Source organism: Octodon degus, unplaced genomic scaffold (assembly GCF_000260255.1).
Source record: "Octodon degus isolate 3935 unplaced genomic scaffold, OctDeg1.0 scaffold00005, whole genome shotgun sequence".
NCBI classification, from domain to species: Eukaryota; Metazoa; Chordata; class Mammalia; order Rodentia; family Octodontidae; genus Octodon; species Octodon degus.
In genome coordinates this window covers 8,236,194-8,259,849 of record NW_004524581.1, presented here as the reverse complement: position 1 = coordinate 8,259,849, position 23,656 = coordinate 8,236,194, and the positions used below count along the sequence as shown (strand labels likewise).

Genomic DNA, 23,656 nt, shown 5'->3' with positions numbered 1-23,656 from the left:
GGGCTGGGACTGGTCCCGCCGGCGCAGGGTAGCAGGAAACTCTCCGCACACTCACCGGACCTGGGCTAGGAATGGGTCTGGGGGCTCCCGGAACTCCGACATTTTCTTTTAGAGATCTTAAAGACATCTTGAAGTCAGTACAGAGACAAAACGGATGCACTCAGCCCTTTCACGAAGCAGTAATCACCACAATAACATGTAATCTCTGTTATTCCCTATCTTTGTACATGGTATCACCAGGCACCCAGTTCTGCAAGTAGAAGCCTGATATTACTCTTACCTTTTAGAGCTGTCATCATTTTTATCAATCTTGATTTCCAAACATTCCTTGGGTCTCATTTTCAGTTATCTCCTCTTTCGACTTTCTTCTCTCTTGTTCAGTTTTATGCTTTTTTCTAATCTACTATAAATGTTGGAAAATGTGTATGTAGTCATGATATTCCCTTATTTAAAGAACTCTTCAGTGGGTTTCCACTGACTTTAAGATACATGTACAGGGTAAGTAAATATTAGCTGTGCTGGGATTGCATCTTCCCTAGGAAAACACAGGTTTATACATCTTTTTAAATATCTTTACTGAGACATAATTTACATACCGTTCACTTCACTCATAGTGCAGTAAGGGCTCAATGTATGGCATTGTAAGAGGCCTTGCCTGGCATGTGCAAGGCTCCTGGTCAGTCTTCAGTGCCACCGTGTGCATTTGCGCATGCATGCACATATGCATGCGAGGGGCCAGACGAATGGTAAAGAATAGCTGGCTCTCTGCCATCCATAGGTTTAGCCAATGTGAATCATTTTCTTTGGCTTGATTGGTGGCTGGTATATGTATCAGGTGCCTTGTGCTGTTCTCATGGGATCTTTGAGTGCGGTAATGGAAAGAAAGCCGTTAATTTAGCAGACCGGGTTTTGTCATACTGTGAGTCGTTAGCATGACTAATTTGAGGTACAGCAGCTATGAAGGCAATTTATATATACTAGCAGTGGTTGCTCTCCATGTTGAAATTTACATAATTATTGATAAACTACAGGTATAAATAAATTTCTTTTAATAAAATAAACTTGTGATTATTTTAATAGTTTTTTAAATTGGTATGAGTAGTATTAATATTTATATAGGCCAGGAATTATTCAGATTGAAGTAACTAGGTCTTGGTCCCTTTTAGGCCTTTTATTTTACTAGTAAAAAAACTAATAAAAGTGATTAGATGTTTGTACCCAGTAGTATAAACCTTTTGATGGGACAGACAGTCACGCACGTGCCATTGGTGGTTCAAGCTGGCAGGAATGTATTGAAGATTTTGAGGTTTACTGGTGTTAGATCTTCCTGATGTTCTTACAAAATTCAGCGACGACAGGTCTGGCTAGATAGCTCAGAGGACTAAAGGGCCTGCTTAGGTGGGTGCAGGGACCTGGGATTTGATCCCCAATGTGCTGTGCCAGCCCCGCCCCTGGGGCACACTGAGACAGCGAATGAGACTGGGCATAGTGGCATGAGCCTATGATCCCAGCAATTGGGAGGCTGAAAACAGAAAGATCACTACAAGTCCAGTCTGTAGTGAGACTCTGTAAACCCTGTACTAAATACATTTTTTAAAAAAAGCAGTGAATACATTGGGTCCTATACTTTTCTTAGTTACAAGATTTTTTATATTATTTCTTTAGTTTCATTCCATGTTACTAGAAATTCAGGGTTTTTATATCCTATTGGTTCAGTATTAGTAATTCACATACAGTATATGTAAGAATCCATTCAGAATTCTGCAGGTTTTTGAGTACAGGAGTTTGAAGTAGTTACTATAATCTGAATTTTGGTGAAGGTTATTGTGACTGTTTTTCATTTCTAGTTGAATTGATTTGTGTCTTTCCTTTTTTTTTTGTGGCAAGATTAACTTAAGTTTGTCTTTTTTGTTGATTTCAAAGAACCAGCTCTTCAATTCATTGATTTTTTTTTCTTACTAATTCTTTGTATTTTTTGTTGTCTTTTATTAATTTCTGCTCTGATAGTTATGATTTTCTTTTTCCTACTAGCTTTAAATTTGGATTGTCCTTGTTTTTCTAAGACCTTGAGGTGCATCATTAAGTTACTTATTTGGGTGCTATTTTTCTCATGTGGGCATTCTGATGCTTTCTGTTTTTCTGAGAGTTGTAAACCTCTATTAGGACTGCCTTCATTGTGTCCCATAGGTTCTGGTGTGTTGTACTGGCATTATTGTTTGATTCTAGGAACTGATATCTTTTGTGACTCATTGATTATTGAAATTTTTTTTTTTTTTTTTTTTTTTTGGTACTGGGGATCAAACCCAAGACCTTGCGTTTGCCCGGCAGGCACATATGCCCCAAAGCTATAGCTCTGACCCCTATTCATTGATTATTAAAGCATATTTTGTTTAATCTCCTTGTTTTTGCATAATTTCTGTGGCTTTTCAAACAGTTCCTAGTTTTATTGAACTATGCTTTGATAATCTGCAAGTGATAATTTTAAGTATTTTACATTTATGCATGCTTTACGAGCTAGAATGTAATCTGTTTTGGAGAAAATTCCATGTGCTGCTGAGAAGATGGCGTATCTTGTTGTTAGGTGGAACGCTTGTGTGTGCATATCAAGACCATTCATTCAAAACTGGTTCAGCTCTGATACTTACATTTGTGAGGTTGATCAGTTTGTGATGGTATTTAGGTCTCTGTCTCTATATATGTTTATCTGATCCTTTATGTCCAATAGTGTTTATTGTATGGAATTTTATGTGCTGATATTTGGTGCATATATTCATATTTGTTAAGTCTTCCTGTTAAATTGATCTCAACCAATATGTAGTAATTTTTGTATGTTCGGATCAGTTTTGGTTTGAAGTCTAGTGTCTGAAAATAGGATAGCTGCTACTGTTCACTTTTTGGCTCCTGTTGCATAGAATATTATTTTCAGTCCTTTGATTTTTAGTTTATTAATTTCTTTTTGAATTAAATGTGGTTAGCATATATAGCATATCATTGATACTTTTTTAAAAAAATCCAATCTGCTAATTTGTGTTTTTTGATATGGAAGTTGAAACAGTTCACATTGAGAATTATTATTGAAAGGTACTAACTTACTCCTGTCATTGCATTACTTTTGTATTGCTGATTTGCTTTTTGTCATGCCTTCGGCTTACCCGCGTAGCCGGCCTGGTGTATTCATAACCTTAGACATTTTGGCAGTCTTGGCTTCATTGTCTCTAAGATACCTTTGAAAAGTTTTTGGAGTTCTGCCTTTGGTAGTCATAAATTTCTCATGATACCCTTCCTCATGGAAGGGCATACGTTATTTCTCCATCAAATGTGGAAGACCGTTTTATAGGATGTATTAGTCTTAGTTGAAACACTTCAGGCTCTCCTGAACTTTAAGGTCTGTGTTGAGAAATCTGCTTAATTCTGTTGATTTTAGCATTCTAAGTAATTTGTTGTTTTTCTTCAGCAGCTTTTAAGATTTTGTTCATATGTTGGATTTCTATGAACTTGAGTATGAGTGATGAAAAAGTCCTCTTCTGATTGAGGCTGTTTTGAATTCTGTATGTTGTACTTACCTGTAAGTTTTTAAAAATTCTTTTTTAAATTTTATATCTTTTAAATTCTTTCTTTCCTGTACGTGGAAAGCTTTGCTATTTCTGTGAACAGATTTTTTTTGTGTGTGTGCCCTTTGTACTGCCTTCTGATTTTTTCATTAATTCCAGTTAATCTTGGATCAATCTTCTTTGTGTCATCAGCAGTTTAGGGATGCATTTTCCATGTTTTTTAATTTTGTTTTATTTTTAAGCCGAATTTGAGTAAATGCTTGCCTGCACAGCCCTGTCTTTTGGTTGAAAGTTTGCTTTCTCATTGCTCATTTCTCCTGCCCCTATTTTAAATAGAAACTTTTAATCTACATTCTTTTGGAACCTTTTCATGATCTCTAATTCTTTGCCAGACTGATTGCTCATGTTTTATATTTTGTTTATTAGCTCAGCTACCTCATTAGTGTCCTGTGTAAGTTCACTGATCACTTCATTAACTTTGTTGTCTTTGGTTATGTCATCTTTGAGTTTGCTGAGTGTCTCATTGAACTATTTTTTTGTCTCTTCCTTTCTCATTTCTTTCTTTTTTTTTTTTTTTTGGTGGAAACAGGGATTGAACTCAGGCCCTTGCGCTTGCCAGGGAAGCACTTATTCCACTGAGCCATCTCCCCCTTTCTCATTTCTTATAATTCAACTATTTGACCTTTGTTTTTCTCCCTGTCGTTGCCTCATGGATTAGCTTTGGAGGACTGGGAAGCTTATGGAGGCATTTTTGTTGCTTTGTTTTCTCACATATTGATTGTTCATTCATTTTTTGTACCAGGGGTTGGGGGTCTGTTATGGTGGAAAGACTTTGTTGCTAGTATGGAGAGCTCTTTAGTGTCTGCTTTCCTGTGATGTGCTCTGGGCATTCCTAGCTATAGCCCTTTGTCTCTGTCCCAAAATATAATGATCTCTTTTAGATGTGGTGCAATTGGCACAGCAACCACTTCTCTGGAAATGAACCATACAACTGTTTTTTTAGGTACTAGAAGAAAACTCAGGACCTCATACTAGCCAGGCAGGCACTGCACTGCTGAGCTAAATCCCTGGCCACCATAGTATTATTGATGATACAGAGACACCCAGATTTTGGCATACAGTAAAAATCAGTTCCTATGAACAACAGTGTCACTGTGGCGATAGCATGGAAATCAGTTATAATAATAGGGTCAAAGAAGTGGTTATTGATGTACCATAAGGACCAATGAGGGGCCAGCCAAATAGCTCAGCAGATTAAAGCACCTACAAGCATGTGCAGGGGTGAGGGGTTCAATCCTCAAGCCTGCAGTGCCGGCCCTGCCCCCAGGGCACACTGAGATAGCAGTTGAGACTGGGCGTGGTGGCACATGCCTGTAATCCCAGCTCATGGGAGGCTGTAAACAGGTGGATCACTATGAGTCCAATCTAGTAGTGAGACCCTGAACACTCTGTAGACTCTTCCCTAAATACAAAAAAATAGATAAATAGAAAGGACCAATGAAAGCTACCCTTACACAATAGAAAGGAGATCTGTCATTATAGATACAAAGACAAGCCAGATATTGACAGACAGTAGATATTTACTAGGAGCAACAACTCTGCTGTCATTAACAATAGAAAATATTCCAATTATGACATAGTTATGTATCCAGAGATTAATAGTTTAATGGTAATAGTAGTAAAAATGGAGAGGGGAAAATTGACTATTGTAACTTGAAAAATAAAAGGAAGATGAGAGAAAGTGTAATAAGGGATCCAGTTAAGGAGTAAAAGAAGGGGTGGGGAGATGGCTCAGTAGAATAAGCGCTTCCCTGGCAAGCGCAAAGGCCTGAGTTCAATCCCCGGTTCTGAAAAAAAAAAAAAGGAGTAAAAGAAAATTAGTCAGATTAGATAAAATAACAAAAGGATAGGGAAAAGAAAGAAAAAACAAAACTAGAAAGAAAAGAAATCCAAAGTATTCCTCCATGTTTTTAAGCTGTCCTTTTTTTTCTTTTTCTTTTTTTGTATTTGGTACAGGGTCTGCAGGGTCTACAGGGCCTCACTACTTAGATTGGACTTGTAGTGACTTCTGTTTTCAGCCTCACAAGTGCTGGGATTATAGGCGTGTGCCACCACACCCAGTCTTCAATCACCGAGGCTCTTTGCACCCTGGGGTGGGGCTGGCACAGCATGCCAGGGTTCAATCCCCACCATTTGTGCTCTGTCTAAGCATGCACTTTAGTCTGCTGAACTATCTGGCCAGCCCTTTATTCCTCCATGTTTTTATCCTCCTCCTCCTTTTTTTTTTTTTTTTTTTTTCTTTCGGAACTGGGGATTGAACTCAGGCCCTTGTGATTGCCAGGCAAGCGCTTATTCTACTGAGCCATCTCCCCAGCCCATCCTCCATTTTTTTAAATGAGTAATTTCCTTACAAGTTCTTTAGTGTTGGAATTCACCAGATAGAGAAAAAGGGGTGTGAATTCCTACTAAGACCAGTTTTGTTTCCAGATTCACTTGCTCACTGTGAACGCTGAGTCCTGTCTAGCTTCTGCTGGCATGGTTGATCAGTGGTGCTCACTGATGTTCGCCCACTCCCAGTTTCCCTGTCCTTCTGTGTGCCCCAGCTCCCAGCTCCTCTGCCTAGCCCTATAGCTTGTGCATTTGTGAGGTGCCCTCCCACCTTGTTCCAAAGGTCGCTGGGCCCATGTCCCCCTGGCTGTGGCAACCGTTCCCCACAAGCTTATCCCTGATCACCCTGGCAGAGGGGAAGGCAAACAGACCTCTGCACTCATGTTGAATGTTGGGAGCAGGGATTGGGTAGGACAGGTGGGGCCAGGCAACTTCCTGGACTTTATGTCAGCACTTGCAGATCCAGAAGCCATACAATGTAGTCTGGCTTCTCAGCATGGAGGACAGGACCTCTGTGTCCTTCCCAGCCTGCAGCCTCTCCTCAGCTGCCTCTGTGGCTGTCCCACATCAGTCACTTGGTAGGGTGACCCCAGAAATCCTGAGCTGCAATTGTTCTGTAGTTGTGTTGTTCCATCTTGGTTCCTAAGTAAATGCTCAGAAGTATGGTGGGTGCATCACTGGATTTCTTCTCTGTTCTAGCCTGGTGGGAGGAGTCACTTGTAGAGCAAAACTTCATGCTTTTTCCCCCACGCTGTTTCTGCAGTCTACAGTAAGGTTTTTGGGCTTTTTGCAGGGGGGTGGCCTGGCCTGGCTTGTTGTTCCTCCCTGGAGTTGCTGTCCCCTTCTGGGCTTACCTCCTGTTTGTTTATGGGTTCCTTTCCTGGGAGCCAGGGCTTGCTTTCCAGCCTGCTTTGTTCTCTACATTGTGCTCATTTTTCCTATTCTCTGCACTTCCTGGTTTTTCCTTGCGGTTCCCTGAAATTCCAGATCTGCTCCTTTTTTTCTTTACCAAGTTACTGTTTTCCAGGTTTCCCCGTAGCAGGTCCTGGAGAGCTTATATTTTGCTGCTGATCTTTACTTCACCATTTTTAGTCTGGAAATGCATTTATACCAACATGTACAGACTTTTTCCTTGCCACTATTTCTTGAGCAGGTGAGTGAACAAATGTGCATAGCATCTAATGCTTTTTTCTTCACGGGCTTGAGCATTCTTGGACTTTGGGACCTGCAAGGACTCTAGATTCAGTCCTCTCTGGTGTTGAGTGACAACTGTGTACAGCTGACTAGTTTTTATCTATTCATGTACTTTTTTCCTCTACTTGAGACAACCCAGAGCCATAGTGCTGCCTGTGTTTTGAGTTAGTCTTGCTGAGTTACCCAGGCTGCACATGGACTTCATCAGCTACTCAACCTCCATGCCTAGCTTTTTAAAAATCAGCTCTTCAAAAAAATGTTTGCATACACAAGAACTTCCTTTTCCTCCAGCGCTGTACCCTAGCTTTGCTGTGGATTTGCTTCTTCTTGGTCTCTTGTGTAAATGGAATCGTACATACAGAATGTGGTGTTTCGTGGTGGCATCTTTTAGTCAGCTTAATAGCTTCAAAGTTCATCTGTGTTGTAGTGTGTATCAGTACTTTGTTCATTTTTATTGCTAAATAATATTCTATTATAGGGATGTGTCATATTTTATTTAGCCACTCACTGGTGTAGCTTGGGTTGTTTCCTCTTTTGGCTATTATTACTAAGGTTATTGTGAATATTTGTGTATATGTGTAAATGCATGTTTTCTTTTTTCATAGCTTTTTAAGTGAGAAATCTGTATATCCTATGGTCATGCTATGTTTAACTTTTTGTGAAGCTGCTACAGTGTTTTTCTTTTTTTCTTCTTTTTCAAAACGGTTGTACCATTTTATATTGTACTGCAAACATAGGCAGTTCCATTTTCTCCATACAGTATCAGGGTAATGTAGCTTTGAAGTAAAGTTTGAATTGTAGGTCCTCTAACTTTGTTCTTAGAGATTTTGGCAGGACTTGAGCTTGGGTCTGTAGATCAGTCTTAGTTCCCATGCTTGGGTGAACGTAGCTCAGTGGTAGAGCACAGTTTTATTAGCTTAAGTGAGACCCTGAAGTCAGTCTCTAGCACTAGAAGAATAGGATTGGTTACTATAGAGTTGTTATAGCTTTCTTTACATGGTACATGACAGTTTTTTATTTCATTTTTTTCTGTATTTTAGGGAAGGGTCTACACCACCTGCAAGCATGTGCAGGGGCCAGGGGTTTAATCCCTGGGCCTGCTGTGCCAGCCCTGCCCCTAGGGCAGGCTGAGATGGCAATTGAGACTGGGCATGGTGGCGTGTGCCTGTAATCCCAGCTCTTGGGAGACTAAACAGGTGGATCACTATGAGTCCAATCTAGTAGTGAGACCCTGAGCACCCTGTAGATCCTTCCCTAAAATACAAAAAGAAAAAAAAAAAAAAAAAAAAGAGGAGGTAGTATAAGGTCATTAGAGTATTCCCCTAATGGGTACCTGGGATGATGTTATTTTAAGGTATCCCACTTAAGAGAAGTTAGTGTATCAGTGGTTTGCTTCGGAACTCAGTATTTTGAAATAATGTCATTTCAGGTTAACTGTTGTGTGTATGATTGTTTCTTTTCTGGTTCTGTTATGCAAAAGACCTGAAATTATAGGGATTTATTATATTTATTTACCAAAGTAATTAAATTACAGTTTGTAGAAATTTTCTGAAAGCTTTTCCCCAAGACATATAATTCAAGACTTTAGGTGATTTCATTTTAGATATTCCAGTGTATTTTGGAATGACTTAAATTCATTGGCTGATTGAATAACTTGGTTTTTGACAAGGGAATATCCTTTGGAGAGAAGTTACCTTCTCTTAATCACTGGTTCCTAATTATATAAGGGAAAGAAACTAATCTTTTGATTTGCAAAAGTCAATTGTACCACCAATTGATTCTTTGTATTTGCTATTTTTAAAGTGAGGGACAGTTACACTTCAGGTTTGTTTTGCATAAGTTGATTTCATATGAAACATGTTTTCTTGAGGTGTTTATATTTGTTCCTGACATAAGTTCACAGAAAAGCAATTCTGGTGGTGAAATCGTGACAAGGCAGAGCTGGAGCTTTCTCCTTTGCTCATGGTTCTCTGTTCTCCTTAGCAGGTGTCCCTGTGATTTTTTTAAAAAGTCCTTTTTTGCTTTTGCTACGTAGAGCATGTTTTCCAGGTGGGAGTGCAACTCGAGGAAAATCTCTATTTTTTGAAAGTAGAAATAAACAGAGAAAGAGAGTGTCAGTGGTCTGAAACTGTTTCACTTTTAGTCTATATTTGTGAATTTTAAGTTCCTATATTTAATTTGGCTCAGATGATACACTTCTGAATCATACAGTAACAACAAGTTTGCTTTTTAGAGTCTGCCTTCATCATTTATTTTTCGTGATACCTTCATCTTTTATTTCTTGTGACAGGAGATCAGATCATGCTGTTATTTGCTCTACCACTGAGCTATGTTCTCATTCCTAGAATCTTTTAAAAATATTCACATGTGATAATAGAATTATGAATTTTTAAGTTTTTTTTTTTTTTAAGTGCAGGGTCTACAGGGTCTCACTACACAGATTGGACTTGTAGTGATTCTCCTGTTTTCAGCTTCCCAAGCACTGGGATTACAGGCACGTGCCACCACGCCCAGTCTCAATCGCCATCTCAGCACGCCCCCAGGGGCTGGCACAAGAGGTTGGGGATCAAACCTCTGACCCCTGCATCTGCCTAAGCATGTGTTTTAATCCGCTGAGCTAACTGGCCTGCCCTGAATTATGAATTAAAAAAAAAAAAGTGTTAGATGTGCTTAATGGTTCTTATAAAATAATTTGCCCTGTAATCAAATGTAATTTTTAGTGTTGAAGTGCTTGTTTCCATTGATAGTATCACTTTGATTCCCTCTTTCCCAGGGTATCCCTTCAGAGATATATTAAGCATACATAAAATATGGCACAAATGTGTTCTTTTATAAAATCTTTGAACATTGTTGTTTCTGGAAAGCTTTTGATAGTGGCACAGTGTGAAGTGGCACCATATTAAGCAGCTCCCTCAGTAGTTTCCAGCCTGGCTATTACTGGTATTGTTACAGTGCACAGCTGTAGAACTGCCACCTCCTAACAGTATGCCAGTGTCTCCTTGGGATAAAGCCTGAGTGGGGAATTGCTGAGCTGAGGCATGTTAATAATTTCTGTGGTATATCAGGCAATATGGCAGAATCTGACATGGTACAGTAGCTTTCAGCTGGGGAACGATTTTGCTTTCCAAAGAGACATTTGGCAATGCCTGAAGGCATTTTTGTTTGTCACAGAAAGAGGGAAAGGACTGTGCTTCTGGTAAGTTTGGGGCTTATTTGGTTTCTACAAACTCTTTAAATAGTTTGGTCATTTTTCCTTAAGTGCAAACATACACCCTATATTCGACATATAAATTTCAGGTCATGTTTCTGTGTTTGTGTTTGCTTTCTAGTTGGTAAAGCACTGTGGATATTTGGAACATACTGTTTAGGGTGAAAGGTCTTTAGATTTGGGTATGGAAATATCTTCCCTAAATATTAGTTATTCCAAGTTTTTTTCCCATGTTCTTGGAAACGGGGGGCTTCTGTACTTCTTTTATGCATTTGGAATTATCCTGGCATACTGTGTAAGACATCAGCATGCCTCCACCCAGACTGTTATTGTTGGACCACACCATGTCATAAACAGTCCGTCCTTGCCCACTGATTTGAAGTGATGTTGTCAGGTACTAAGTTGCCATACATGTCTTATTCTAAAATGTTTCAGTATTTGGTGAAAAGATAAAATTAACCCTGCCTTTCTAATCTTCCCTTGCTTTTTCCTGGTTCTTATTTTCTGTGTGAGTGCGCCTCCTTCTTTTCTTTGACTTTTTTGGGTTTAGGGATTAGGGCCTTGTTATGTTGCCCAGGCTGGCCTTAAACCCCTGTTCTCAAGTGGTTGCCTTGCCTCAGCCTCCAGTGTGCGTGGATCTGTAGAGATGTACCATTGTACCCTGCTCTACATGGACTTTAGGGTTAGCTCGGGCGTGGGTGGATCTGTAGAGAGGTATCATCATACCCTGCTCTTTGTGAACTTTAGAGTTAGCTGATGTGACTGTAACATTGTTGATGGTTTTGTCGTAATATCACTATAGTTGTAGGTTAACTTAAGCAGAATTCATGTGTTTCATGAGGTTTGACTCTTGAAGTACATGGGTGTGTATCTTAGAAATGTTTCCATTTAGGTCTTTTATTTACCTATTTTATTTCTATCTTAATTCTTTTTTGTTTCATTTGTAAACAGTATCTTTTCTTCTATTACATCTAATTAGTTGTATATGTGGATTATATGTATGATATATTATCATTACTTTTCACTTATTTTTACTTAACTGCCACTGCCAATTTTGTTGATAATTTTGTTGATTTTGTTGATTTTCTAGTATTATAACTATCATGTACCAAGAATTTTATTTTATTTAAAAATAATGATACCTCTGATATCTTTTTGTCATTTATTTGCATTTACTAGTAATTCCAAATGGTAAATAGTAAACTGTAAATAATAAATAATATCCTGCTATGGTAGGATATTTTCTGTGAAGATGTCTGTATCTTAAAAGAAATCCTTTTCGTATATCCTTTAAATTGAAGGCTAATTTTTGATGGATTGAGATAATTTTATTACATTGGAAATATTTCTCCTTGTAAAGAATTTTCATCAAGGGGTGTTATGTTTTTAAATGCTTTTCAGCATTCATTGAAACAAATATTTTTTTTTTTGCTTCTTGGGTAGAATGAATCATGTCAGTAGATTTTATCCTTTTTAGTAGATTTTTTCTTTAGCTTATCTTTGCATTGATGGGTTAAAACGGACATGTTTGAGGAATTTTTTTTTAATATTCTCCACTTTTTTTGACAGGTTTATCATGTTCATTCTGACAGCTATGAGACACAAAACCAGCACTTTGGAAGAAGCTTAACAAAAGAAACTATAAAGGATGGTAAGGATTTAAAACATCATGCGGTTATTATCATACAGTTCAAATAATTCTAAAGTTGCTATCATTCTCCTTTTAAATAACAACTCAATAATAAATTTTTGGTGGGGAAGTGAAACTTAGATTCACAGAACTGGATTAATCATAATTGCTGGTTCACAACACCAAAAGGAAGGGATCCCAAATGTCTGTTTTTTAATTTATCATTTATTTATTTTCATTTATGTATTTGCTACAGAGTCTCACTATGCAGCTCGGACTTGTAGTGATCCTCCTGTTTTCAGCCTCCTCAGTGGTGGAATTACAGGCGTGCTCCACCACACCTCCTCTCGGTGGCCAGCTCAGTGTGTCTGGGAGCGGGGCTGGTGTGGCATATGGTGCCGAGGATTGAATTTGGACCCTGCACTTGCCAAAGCAGGTGCTTAGTCTGCTGAGCTGTCTTGCCAGCACTAGCTATCTTGCCAGCCCTGTCCCTTCTTTACATTTTCATTAATTTCCTATTAGTGTGTGTGTGAGCTTTCTGGGGCTGTGAAAAAATCTCTGAGATGATCAGCCTGAAAGGAAAAGTGTTCGTTTTTGCTCACAGTTTGTCTGTAGTCACCTGGCCTGTTGCTTTGGTTCTGTAGCAGCCCTGCACATCATGGTGGGAGAGCTGCTCACTTCCTGGTGGTCGGGAAGCACAGAGAGGGAGCCACAGCAGGGCCCCTAGTGTTCTGTTACAACCTGGGCCCGCAATGGCTCCCTGTCTTCCACCACACGTGCCTACAACACATCCCTTAGAGGACATTGCAGATTCAAACTCCAGCACTGTCCTTTTTTAAAACTATTAAACATCTGAGAGCAAATGTTCCAGCTCAATGCTGAAACTAGAGATTGCCTTTAAACTCAACTTTTAGGTAGGTTGTTACAGAATATTGATACTTCTTGTTAGAAAGAGATATTAGAGATATTAAAATGTATAGTGTTGCATATGATGCATCTTTTGAGGCTTCTCGTGTATACCTCAGCTATCTAAGCTTTTAGACTCAAGGAACAATCAAGTGGTATAAAAGTGGTTTAAATAAAAGTCTGGTTGGGGGGCCTGGCCCTAGCTCAGTTCTTTAAGTGGCTGCTTCCACAAAACCGTCAGCCTTAGGTTGCTGTAGTTCGATCCCCACAACTCCAGCCAGCCAAACCTGCCCTGAAGGCATTCAGAGCAATAAATAAATAAATGAAGTCTGGTACCAAAAAATAAGACAAATAAGTAGAAGTCTGTTACATGTTGCTTTTGAATATTGATGGTTAATAGTATAAAAGCACACATATCCTGTCTCTTTGGAAATAGTTTATTTTTATCTCTACTAAGATGAGATTGTGGTGTAATACAGAGTTTATAGAAGATTTTTTTTATTAGAAGACAAATGTCCAGTGTGAACTAAACAGCAAGATAATGTTCAGTTGGCTGTTTTAACAATATTTTCTTAGGTTGTTGTTTGATTCTATCTACATATATTTCTTAATTTCTGTACAACAGCAGATGAACATACTATTTTTAAAAGCAGAAATCAAATAGTATGTACCCATAAATTTCCAATATGATAAAATTTTAGAACAGTTTTAAGAGGTTAAAACATTTAGAAGTCAGAATTTTCAGTAATGTGGTCAACCTACAGAAGTGCTAGTCCAGTAAAAACATGCTTTTCTGAAAAAATAATCAGCATTGTTGAGAATAATAAAAATTGGTAAAATTATGGTTTATTACTTGGTTGTGGCCTATTGACACTATTAAAAATGGTTATGGGCTGCGGAGATGGCTCAGTGGAATAAGCGCTTCCCTGGCAAGTGCAAGGGCCTGAGTTCAATCCCCAGTTCTGCCAAAAAAAAAAAAAAGTTATTATTTGACTCGATTTTAAATTAGCAATTAAATGTGATTCTAACAAGGAAATAATTATTTTTATTATAAAATCCCTCACAGTAACAACTAAAACAAATCTTAGAATTACGTTTCTTAAGAAAATACATAGAACTAAACTTCTAGTCTACCTGCAATAAATTTGTTTGAGGGTACTGTTTTGTTTAAATGTTTTCTAATAAGAGTTCTTCACCAAAAATTAGGTTACAGTCTAAGTTTTTATATCTCTGTATAGTTCCTAGAAGTTTACAACTATTCAAATAATTATAAGGGGCAATAGGAAGAAATTGAAGAGTTTTATGTACTTTACTTTCAGTAGTGATATTTCATGATTTGATTATAATCCTGATTTTATTGTATAGGAGTCTCCAGGTTTTTTCATAATGGCTGCAGCTTAAGAAAAGATGCAATTGCTGCCAGTATTCAGAAGATTGAGAAAATTCTGCAGTGGTTTGAAAGCCAGAAGCAGCTTAACTTTTATGCAAGTTCATTACTATTTGTTTATGAAGGTTCATCTCAGCCAGCCACTACAAAATCAAATGACAGAATTTTGGCAGAAAAATTCTTGTCCAAAGGACCACTGTCAGACCCAGAAGTACTGGAGTGTAATAATAACTTTTGTGTGCTAAGCTCCACAGTGAACGGAAAAATAGAGTCTTCAGTAGGCAAGAACTTGTCCAAGATGTATGCTCGTCACAGAAAAATGTACTCGAGAAAGCCTCACAGTCAGACTTCCTTGAAAGTTGAAAACTTGGAGCAGGACAACGGATGGAAAAGTGTGTCGCAGGAGCACCTCAATGGCAATGTGCTGTCCCGGCTGGAGAAAGTCTTCTACCATCTTCCCACTGGTTGCCAAGAGACTGCAGAAGTCGAAGTGCGAATGATTGATTTTGCTCATGTGTTCCCTAGCAACACAGTAGATGAGGGATACGTTTATGGTTTAAAGAATTTAATTACTGTACTTCAAAGTATTTTAGACAATTGAATCTTTTGCTGTCTTTTTAAGGAGTGGGCCAGTTATACTGAAGAGCAGCAGTCATTATCTCTGCATCTGTAATGCTGTGTAAAAAATTTGTATTGTGAGTTGATGTTTTATTTGTCTTTATACTTTTGGTAGAAAGATTATCTTTTTTATACTCTTACTCAGGAATACTAATTTGTTCATTAGAAAACTATGAAGAATAAAGAAACAGGAATGTTAAGCAGGGACTGTGGTGGTACACGGCTTCAACAGCTATTTGGCTTGAGCAAAACACAAACCATCATTCAGTCACAAGAATTTATTTCACTTTGTGTAGCCAATTGATCATGAAATCTCTGTCCACCCAACCTTGACGATGAGCCATATCTTACCTATTACATTATTAAACACCTGCAAAAATTTAGAAAGCACAGGTTGTGTCCTTAGTATTGATACTACTACTACAACTGGAGAAAATCCTACTTCAGAAATAAGTACTGTTTAGGTTTTATATCAAAAGTTCAGACCAGCATATCAAAAGGTGCTTTTTAGTGAAATGATTTAGAATTGTTCTGTTCTCAAAGCAGATTTCCCTTTAATTTCCATTTATCTATTTCAAAATACTGTGTAAAAAATATAATTGAAATCAACAACAACAACAAATATCTTGATGTTAAGGGCACTAATATTAGCAGGATCAGAAGAAGAGAGAATTATTTTTAAGAAACAAAGTATTTTTCTTTTAAATTCTTTATGGCAAAATTGAAATTGATATTGTGAAAAGTGTTATAGCCACATAGTGACACTTTTACACAGCAACTTCAAAAAGGTGGATGATTTTTGCTTTATTTTTCCTTTAAATAGTTTTTGGGAACTTTTTCCTGTTAGAATTTATGTGTTTATCCAGGTGTGGTGACACATGCCTATAATCCCAGCACTTGGGAGGCTGAGGCAGGAGGATCATTGCCAATTTGAGACCAGCCTGAGCTACAAAGTGAGCTCAAGGCAGCCTGAACTACATGGCAAGAACCTGTCTGAAAAAGACAAAAAAAAAAAAATCTTTTTTCTTTGTATATCTATCTCTTGTTAAGCAGTAGTATGTTGGTGAAAAATAGTCTTTCCAAATTTTGTTAAACAGTGAAAGATGACATCCAGTTGTGTAAATGTTAATGAAAATACTACAAGCATCATAGATTATGTATTTTCTGTATCCATACTTGTCTTTCACAGTTTTTTTACATCTAATTCAACAGAGAAATTATAATTTAATTTCTTGAGGGGCAGAATCAATGTTATCTTTCCTGGAAAAATAAAATTTGTGTTTTGTTTCATCCACCTTTTTAAAAATAATTACTTTTCAGTGCAAATGTTAACTTTGAAATTAAATTTGCCAATGCATTTGAGATTAATGCTATCATCACTTGTATTGAGTTACTATTGATTAACATGATTAAATAGTTGAACAGTTTTGCCATATTCATGTTTTGGAGTTGGGAATTAGTAGACCTTTTCATCTGCTGTGTGATCTAGAGGAAATTTAAAGTTGATTTTCCCCTTCCAGCCCTCTCTGAAGGTACTTTGCAAATATCTGAGTCTGAGCAAAAACACCAAGTAAATGCTCTACAAATTCTTTGCTTATTAGTAAATCTGTTAAACCAGAATAACTTTAAATCCATATGCATTTTTAAAATTAGAATCAATGTGAAATACTTTTCATGGGGATTTCATATTTTTCCTCTACAGCCCAAATAGGTATTGGCTATTGGGTTTTTATTTTTTGTTAAAATTAATTTCACATCATAATTAATAGAAAAAGTTTGAAGTTTTACTTGTTTTTTTCTTACAATGGACCTTTGTTGTTGTTGTTGCTATTTCAATAATGGTTCAATAGTAAGTTTAGATGATAAACACTATGTTGAATCTTAAGGCTTTTTCTTAATAAAGTTAAGTATTATCAGATCCTTTGCATAATTTAGCTCAATAAAGTCTGAATCAGCTGTTCCAGATTTTTTTTTGTCTGTATTTGGAAAAATAGTTTTGTAAAATCTGTGTCTTACCTTTTTAAAACGATAGATCATGTTTTGTTTTTAAGAAAACGAAGTACTTTTTATCTTTTTTTCAGGGAAGGGATTAACATTTAATTCTTTTTGTTTACATTTTTTAATCACTGTTATCCATTGCCCATTTTACATTACTTTATAAGTAAGCTTACATGTAATGGAATAAGTATATTATGTAATCTATATGTGACTATTTTATAATGTAGTCCTGTCTTTTAAGATGATAGTGAAATTTGCCACTGTTGGGTTGAATGATCACTATTCACCAGTCATATTTAAACATGTAAATGTTTAAGAAATAGGCAAAATAAGGATATAATTTGAATTAGTAGGATTATTAGTCCCCACCTCCAAAAACATGAGTAATGACTGTGTATTTCTCATGGAATGCACTCATAAAAAGGACTTTTAAGAAATGGATGTCAATACATTTCTCAAATAAAATTTAAATTGTAAAATAGTTTTATACTAAAGTATTTACATTAATTGATATTTTACTATGGATGGAAGTTGCATAGATTCAAATAAACTAAAATTAATGATAAATGCTAAATATTTTATCTAAATAGTTTTTCAAGAACCTGCTTAAACATGTATATTAAATGGCTCTGCCAGGGAGCTTGTGGTATTTCAAGTCAGTATTCGTAATTCTTTGTGCTGGAAAACGCTTGCACTCCTCTGCCTCTTTACACTACAGTTTGCTATTGTGAGACTAGACTGTTCAACTAGATAAGAACCGTTGTTCTGAATGTTGATTGAGTATAGTTTAGTATTTTATAATTTCAAGATGATCTTCATGTCATGGTTTTCAGTTTACTAAATTTTATAGCATTTAAAAAAATCTACAGTTCTTTAAGTTGTATTTCTCTTGTTTCATACAACCAAGAGCACATTTTTTGTTAGAACTTGGGACATTGTAGGGTAAAAGAAAACTAGAACATAGGTAGATTTCATTATGACATTACAAAAATTTTGTCCCCTATTTTAAAGTATTGTCATAATTTAGTGTTTTCTCTTAGAATTTGACATTTAAAAGTTAATTTGCTTTAAAGATTGTTTACAATGCTTTGAAATTATCTTCCTTATCCAGTGCCTTTGACCTTGATTTGGTAATCTGTAACTTCAGTTAGCCTTTTCTTTTACTTTCTGTAATGTTCTAGTAGTCCGGAAGACATTTTCTTTTTAAAAGGTGCCACTTTGGTGATGTGAAGAGGCGGCAGTTACGTAGTGTTTACAGGAACAAGGAGGACTGCTCTTGGAGGCCAGGCTTCTTAGCGCATTTGGAGCATTTGGTGGACGTCTACCACGTGCCAAGCATTTTTATTTCCCTCCCACCAAGTGTTGAATTAGGGTGGAAGAACTAATATCCAGATGGTAGAGATTAGAAGTCATATTTTGCTGGATCGTAGCCTCCCTTTGATTCTTGAGTTTGTGTAGTAGTTGTAGATCACATGAAAAAGCCTTAATTTTTCTTACTGATAAAGGTACGTTTATCTGTCCTTTATGAGTGGTGTTTAACATAACATTACTGTGAAAAACATTCCATTACATATTCACAGCAGACATGTTAGGCCCCAGTCTTACCTTCGGATAACTGGTATAGCGATGTGAAGTTACTATAACTTAAAATGTTAATGTTTTAAGAAGATTGGAGGCACAGTCTTTTATTAAATTCTTAGGGGTATTTTGATAGCCTCTGTAAGAGGAAATAGTGTTCATACAATGAAACAATTTAACATATGTTCAATAATTTTTAATCTTTAAATTTTGTTATTGGGGTTAAATTTTGGCCAGGTGTTCACATACAATATAAACAATTTAATTATGAAGTTAAACAGTCTTTATGATATACAATGCACCTGCATTTGATAAAGATGGTGTGCACAGAGACACTTTATATGGGAATTGTACTGGAAGATTAATGAAAGCATGTGAAATTGCACCTAAAGTTATGTTACTGGTGACTATGTGCAGTGATGCTATTTTTTTTTTTTTTTTTTGTATTTCATGAATGAATGTAGTCTCAATTAGTTTGAATGTCCGATGTCTTTAGTTTTATTTTCTTTTTTAGTGTTTGTAATTTGTACTGTTGATGGATATTCTTGGACTGCAGGGGTTATTGTCATTGTGTAATTTGTGTTTTATAGAATCATCTAATGTGGTATACCAATTTTTATAAGTAATATTTAGATAATTCTAATAACTGTATATTTGACAACCCATTAAAATGTTTTGCATTGGAGCTTTTTCTCCCATTAATTGTAAGATACTAGTAAAATATAGCTCATTCATCCAACAAATACTTGTGTTAGGTACCAGAAACTGGAAGTCATGAGGGATCCAAAAAAAACTGAGCCACATGTTGTTGGAAAGAAACATGAACCTCAGCGATGATAAAAATATACTTTGTGTGATTTTTTTTTTTTTTTTTGCCATGAGCTAAAATCTTTGGAATTAACCTAGTATGAGTAGACTATCGGAAAAAATCAATTGACTTGGCTGTGAAGATATATAGATTTTAAACATAAGTATGCAAGACCTTTTTGCATGAATGAAATCCTGTGAATTGGTTCCCTGGTCAGTGACCAGGTCATTCTTTTCACTTGTTAAGATGCAGTGTCAAGACACCTAATCATGCTGTGCATAGTCTTTGGCAATTTTAAAAAGATGAATCCTCAAGATTCAGTATTTCAGTTCTCAAGATACATACTGTCTGGTACAGAGAAAAGTCCATGTAAATGTGATATAAGGTGTTACTGGGGCTGTGACTGACACTTGGGAGTATCCAGCAAAATAACGAGAGGGAAGTCGCTCCCAATAGTGTGAAGAAGAGAGTGATTTTGTAACGTCACAGAAAGTTTAGGTCAATTCTCAGAACACCGGATTCCTCCTTCATTCCTGCTTTATATGTACACTGTAGGGCAGATCAGTACTTTGGGAAATCATTCTTTCTCTTTCTTTCTTCTGAAAATAAACACTGCTACACCTCAGTTTACAGCTGAGTATACAGATGATAAGCTAAAATGAACAGTACAAGTACTTTTAAGAGTATAAGTAATCCTTGGGGATTCTGGTTAAGTAGGCCTAGATGGGATCTGAGATGTTCCCAGTCAACAGGCTACCTGTAAATAGCAAGACTTGCAAAATTTCCTTACGTGAGGAAGTACAGTAGACTAAACAGCTCGGAACAAAGACCAGCCAGGGCTGTTTGCAAGCAAGGGAGCTTGCAGTGGAGAAAGAAGGAGGTTTAGAATGGGAGAGAAGGCAGCCAGCAATGGCTCAAGGCAATGCTGGCCCTTTTCAATCAGAAGAAAAGTGAGCTAGGCAAGTCAGACTGAAACACTTCTTTCTGCAGTACATTGTGGTAGTTGTGAATAATAAACTTGCCATTTTCCATTTGTGCTAGTTGCATTGTTTTTTCCTATGTGAAAACTTTGTCATTTGAAGAAAACATTTTGCTTACTCTGAGTACTTGACCACTGTGGAGATGTTATGACATAAGTGATTGGTTCCTATGCCCTGAAAATGTTTGATCTAATGTCAAAGGTCACATCTATCTGTTCTCTAAGGGAAATTAGGAAGGTCTTCAAAATAATTTTTCCAAGGGCCTGCTGGTTAGCTCAGCAGATTAAAGCACTTGCTTAGGCAGACGCAGAAACCAGGGATCGATCTCCTGTGTGCCCTGCCGGCCCTGCCCCTGGAACACACTGAGTGACTGAGACTGGGTGTGATGGTACAAACCTGTAATCCCAGCACTTGGGAGGCTGAAAACAGGAGGATCACAGGTACGATCTGTGTAGTAAGACCCTGTAGACCCTAAACTAAATACATTTAAGTGTGTTTTTCCAGTGCTAGGAGGTCAAACCTAGGGCCTTATATATCCTAGACAAGTACACTGAGCTACACCTCTAGTTCTTGGTTTTTTGTATTTTAGGGAGGGTCTACACAGTGTTCAAGGTCTCACTACTAGATGGGACTCATAGTGATCCACCCGTTTACAGCCTCCCAGGAGCTGGGATTACAGGTGCACTACCATGCCCAGTCTCAATTGCCCTCTCAGCATACCCTGGGGGCAGTGCTGTCATGGCAGGCCTGGGGATTGAACCCCAGGCCCTAATCTGCTGAGCTATTTGGCTGGCCCTTCTAGTTCTTAAAATTGTGTTTGTTACAAGTTTACCTAACTTGGCAAAGTGCCTTAGGATGTTAAAAAGTGCAGGCAAAGGACATAATATTATTTTGGTAACAAAGAATTATAGTTTGGCTATACTAAATCAGCTCTTGATAGTGCTTTTAAGGCAAGTGCAGAAGTTATTTATGTAAACAGAATTCATGTACAAATTGTTTTCAGAGACAGTTCATTGGGTCATTTTGTGGAAATCCTAGATTTCAGACCAATTCTGCAGAGTGCTGCAGCTGAGAGGTAATGAAGGCCTGAGACACCGACTTTAGTGATTTATCGTATTTATTAGAACATTCTGTAGTTTGACCTTTCTTAGGTGTGAGTACGTTCCTCTTGGTCTCCTGGCTATTATAGAGAGCCTTAGCCTTAGTTAACTCCATTTGCTTTCCCAGGATAGCTTTTTTTTTTTTTTTTTTTTTTTTTTTTTTAATGTTTTTTGCAGAACTGGGGATTGAACTTAGATCCTTGTGTTTGCCAGTCAAGCACTTATCCTACTGAGCCATCTCCCTGGCCCCCTACAGGACAGCTTTAAAGAAATTGGAATGTGAAAGTGGACATTTGACTGCCACTAAACACAATTGGAAGATTATAAATTTAAGACTGATAATTTCTAGCTCTTGGGTCCAGTTCAGAGAACTCTTACGTTTGCACAGAAATTGCTACCACAGTTCTCCTGACTACTTTTTATTAGTGTGTGTTTGTGGTACATAGCGATTGCACAGGTTGTGGATAGCAATCTATGTACATCACATGTTTACAGCTTTTTCCATCTATCACTCTCCTACTTCCTCCACATCTTGGTTCCCTTCGCATTTGCAAGAGTTCTGCTTTCAGCATGTTCCCTTTATTCATCCTCTTTCTTTCTTCCCCTCCCTCGTGTCTTGCTCCCCCATCCATTTGAGAGAATAGGTTACATTATTTCCTTATAGAAGAGAAGCCATGTGATACTAAGTTTGTGTGGCTTCACTTACCATTGTGATCTCAAGTTACATTGATTTACCATTGACTGCCTCTAGTTCATGGCGGAGTCGTACTCCAGTAAGTATGAATATGGAGTTTGCTGAAAAGTTCATGGATTGTAGACATACATGGATACCCATGTTTATGGCAGCACAGTTTGTAGAAGCTAACATCTTAGTGTCTCAGTTACTTTCTTGTCAGAGACGCAACACCCAACACCCACAATTAACGGAAAAGAGGTTTAGTCTGTGTCTTAGTTACTCTTCTCTCGTTGCTGGGACAAATATCCGACACTCAAAATGAAGGAAGGAAAGGTTTATTTAGCTCACAGTTACTGGAGGTTTCAGTCCATACTCAGCTGGGTCCAATGCAGAGCAGCACATAGCAGAGGGCAACTTTTCATGGCTGCAGCAAAGAGCAAGAGTGCAAGGGAGGGAGGGGTAGCAGCTCAAGCAGCTAGCTTCTCTTCCCACCTTACATTGTAATGCAAATTACCTGCCCCAGTTTAGGGGAAGTACTCACACCTATGGGTACTTCCCAGTACTTACCCACCTATGGGTAATCCCAGCAGTACTAAGACCCATAATCCCAGCCTTGGATCACACATAATCCCAATGGATCATGAGTTGACACAAACTCTAGAAGTCCTCACCCCATGACTACATGAGGCTTTGGGGGGACAACGAGACACAAACCATAACAGTCTGGCTCACAGATTGTAGAGGTTTTTAGTCCCTAGTTGTCTGATGCTGAGGGAGAACAGCATGGGTCCTGACAGGAAAGATAGCTCATGGCAGGGCAGCAGGGAGGAGCAGCGAAGGAAATAGACTCAGACCTTGCCCCTAGTGGCCATGGCTTCTGACAACAGATGAGCTCTAAACTTCCGTAATCCACCCACCTTCCCAAAGCCCCACCTAGAGTACAGGAAGTTTGGGGCAATACATAGATGCAAACCATAACATACAGCCCCTTGCCTCCAATACTCATGCATATCCCCCTATGCAAAATATGCTTAGTCCATCTCAAAGAGTTGAACCAAAGTCCCAAGAGTTGCAGCATTGCAAGTCTAAAGTTGCCTGTAAGACTTAAGGCAAACTCTCAAAACTTAAGCCTCTGCAAAAAAATGAAAGTTAGATATGTCCAACATAAAAGGCACAGGGCAAATATTTCTATTCCAAAAGATTGGGCAATAGAAAGGAACAGAACCAAAGCAAAACCCAAACCTAACTGAGCAAACACACTGGGCAATCTGTGGCAGTATATGAATTCCAGGGGCTTGAGGGCCCTAGCCTTCCAGCCTTGGCAGTGGTAGTGGTGCATATGGCTTCTTGGGCCAGCTTTCGGCACCCCTCGCAGCTCTCAGATGACCCACATTTCTGGCTTTTCTAACATCTAGGGTTCTGTTCTGCATTGGCTTCTCCCTCACAATTTCCCACACTGCCCTCTCAGGAGTACATTGCCTGGTCTCCCAGTCCTTTTTCTGAAATCTGGATGGAGGTTCTGTGCCCCTACCCACTTGCATTTTTTTTTTTTTTTTTTTTTTTTTTTTTGTTTTTTTGTTTTCAGGAGTAACTGTAGTAGTTGTCACTCCTTTATACTTAATATTCTCTATACC

General features: G+C 37.8%; 1 protein-coding gene and 1 long non-coding RNA gene across 3 annotated transcripts in view; one reads left to right on the top strand and one right to left on the bottom strand.

Moving 5' to 3' along the window:
* The window catches only part of Ipmk (inositol polyphosphate multikinase), a 70,833-nt gene extending 55,087 nt beyond the window's left edge, over nt 1–15,746 (top strand). Inside the window, exons 5-6 of one of the 2 annotated variants that reach the window (XM_023722462.1) lie at nt 11,911–11,992; nt 14,243–15,746. In XM_023722462.1, the coding sequence (XP_023578230.1) occupies nt 11,911–11,992; nt 14,243–14,865 (705 nt within the window). In that variant the 3' untranslated portion in view covers nt 14,866–15,746. The remainder of the gene's footprint in view (nt 1–11,910; nt 11,993–14,242) is intronic. The other variant, XM_004623949.1, reaches the window with a different exon arrangement.
* A 111-nt stretch (nt 15,747–15,857) lies between these two features.
* The window catches only part of LOC111818625, a 24,548-nt gene continuing 16,749 nt past the window's right edge, over nt 15,858–23,656 (bottom strand). The window contains exons 3-4 of the long non-coding RNA XR_002822575.1: nt 22,232–22,234; nt 15,858–18,517 (exon numbers count right to left, since the gene is read on the bottom strand). This is a non-coding gene — a long non-coding RNA (uncharacterized LOC111818625). The remainder of the gene's footprint in view (nt 18,518–22,231; nt 22,235–23,656) is intronic.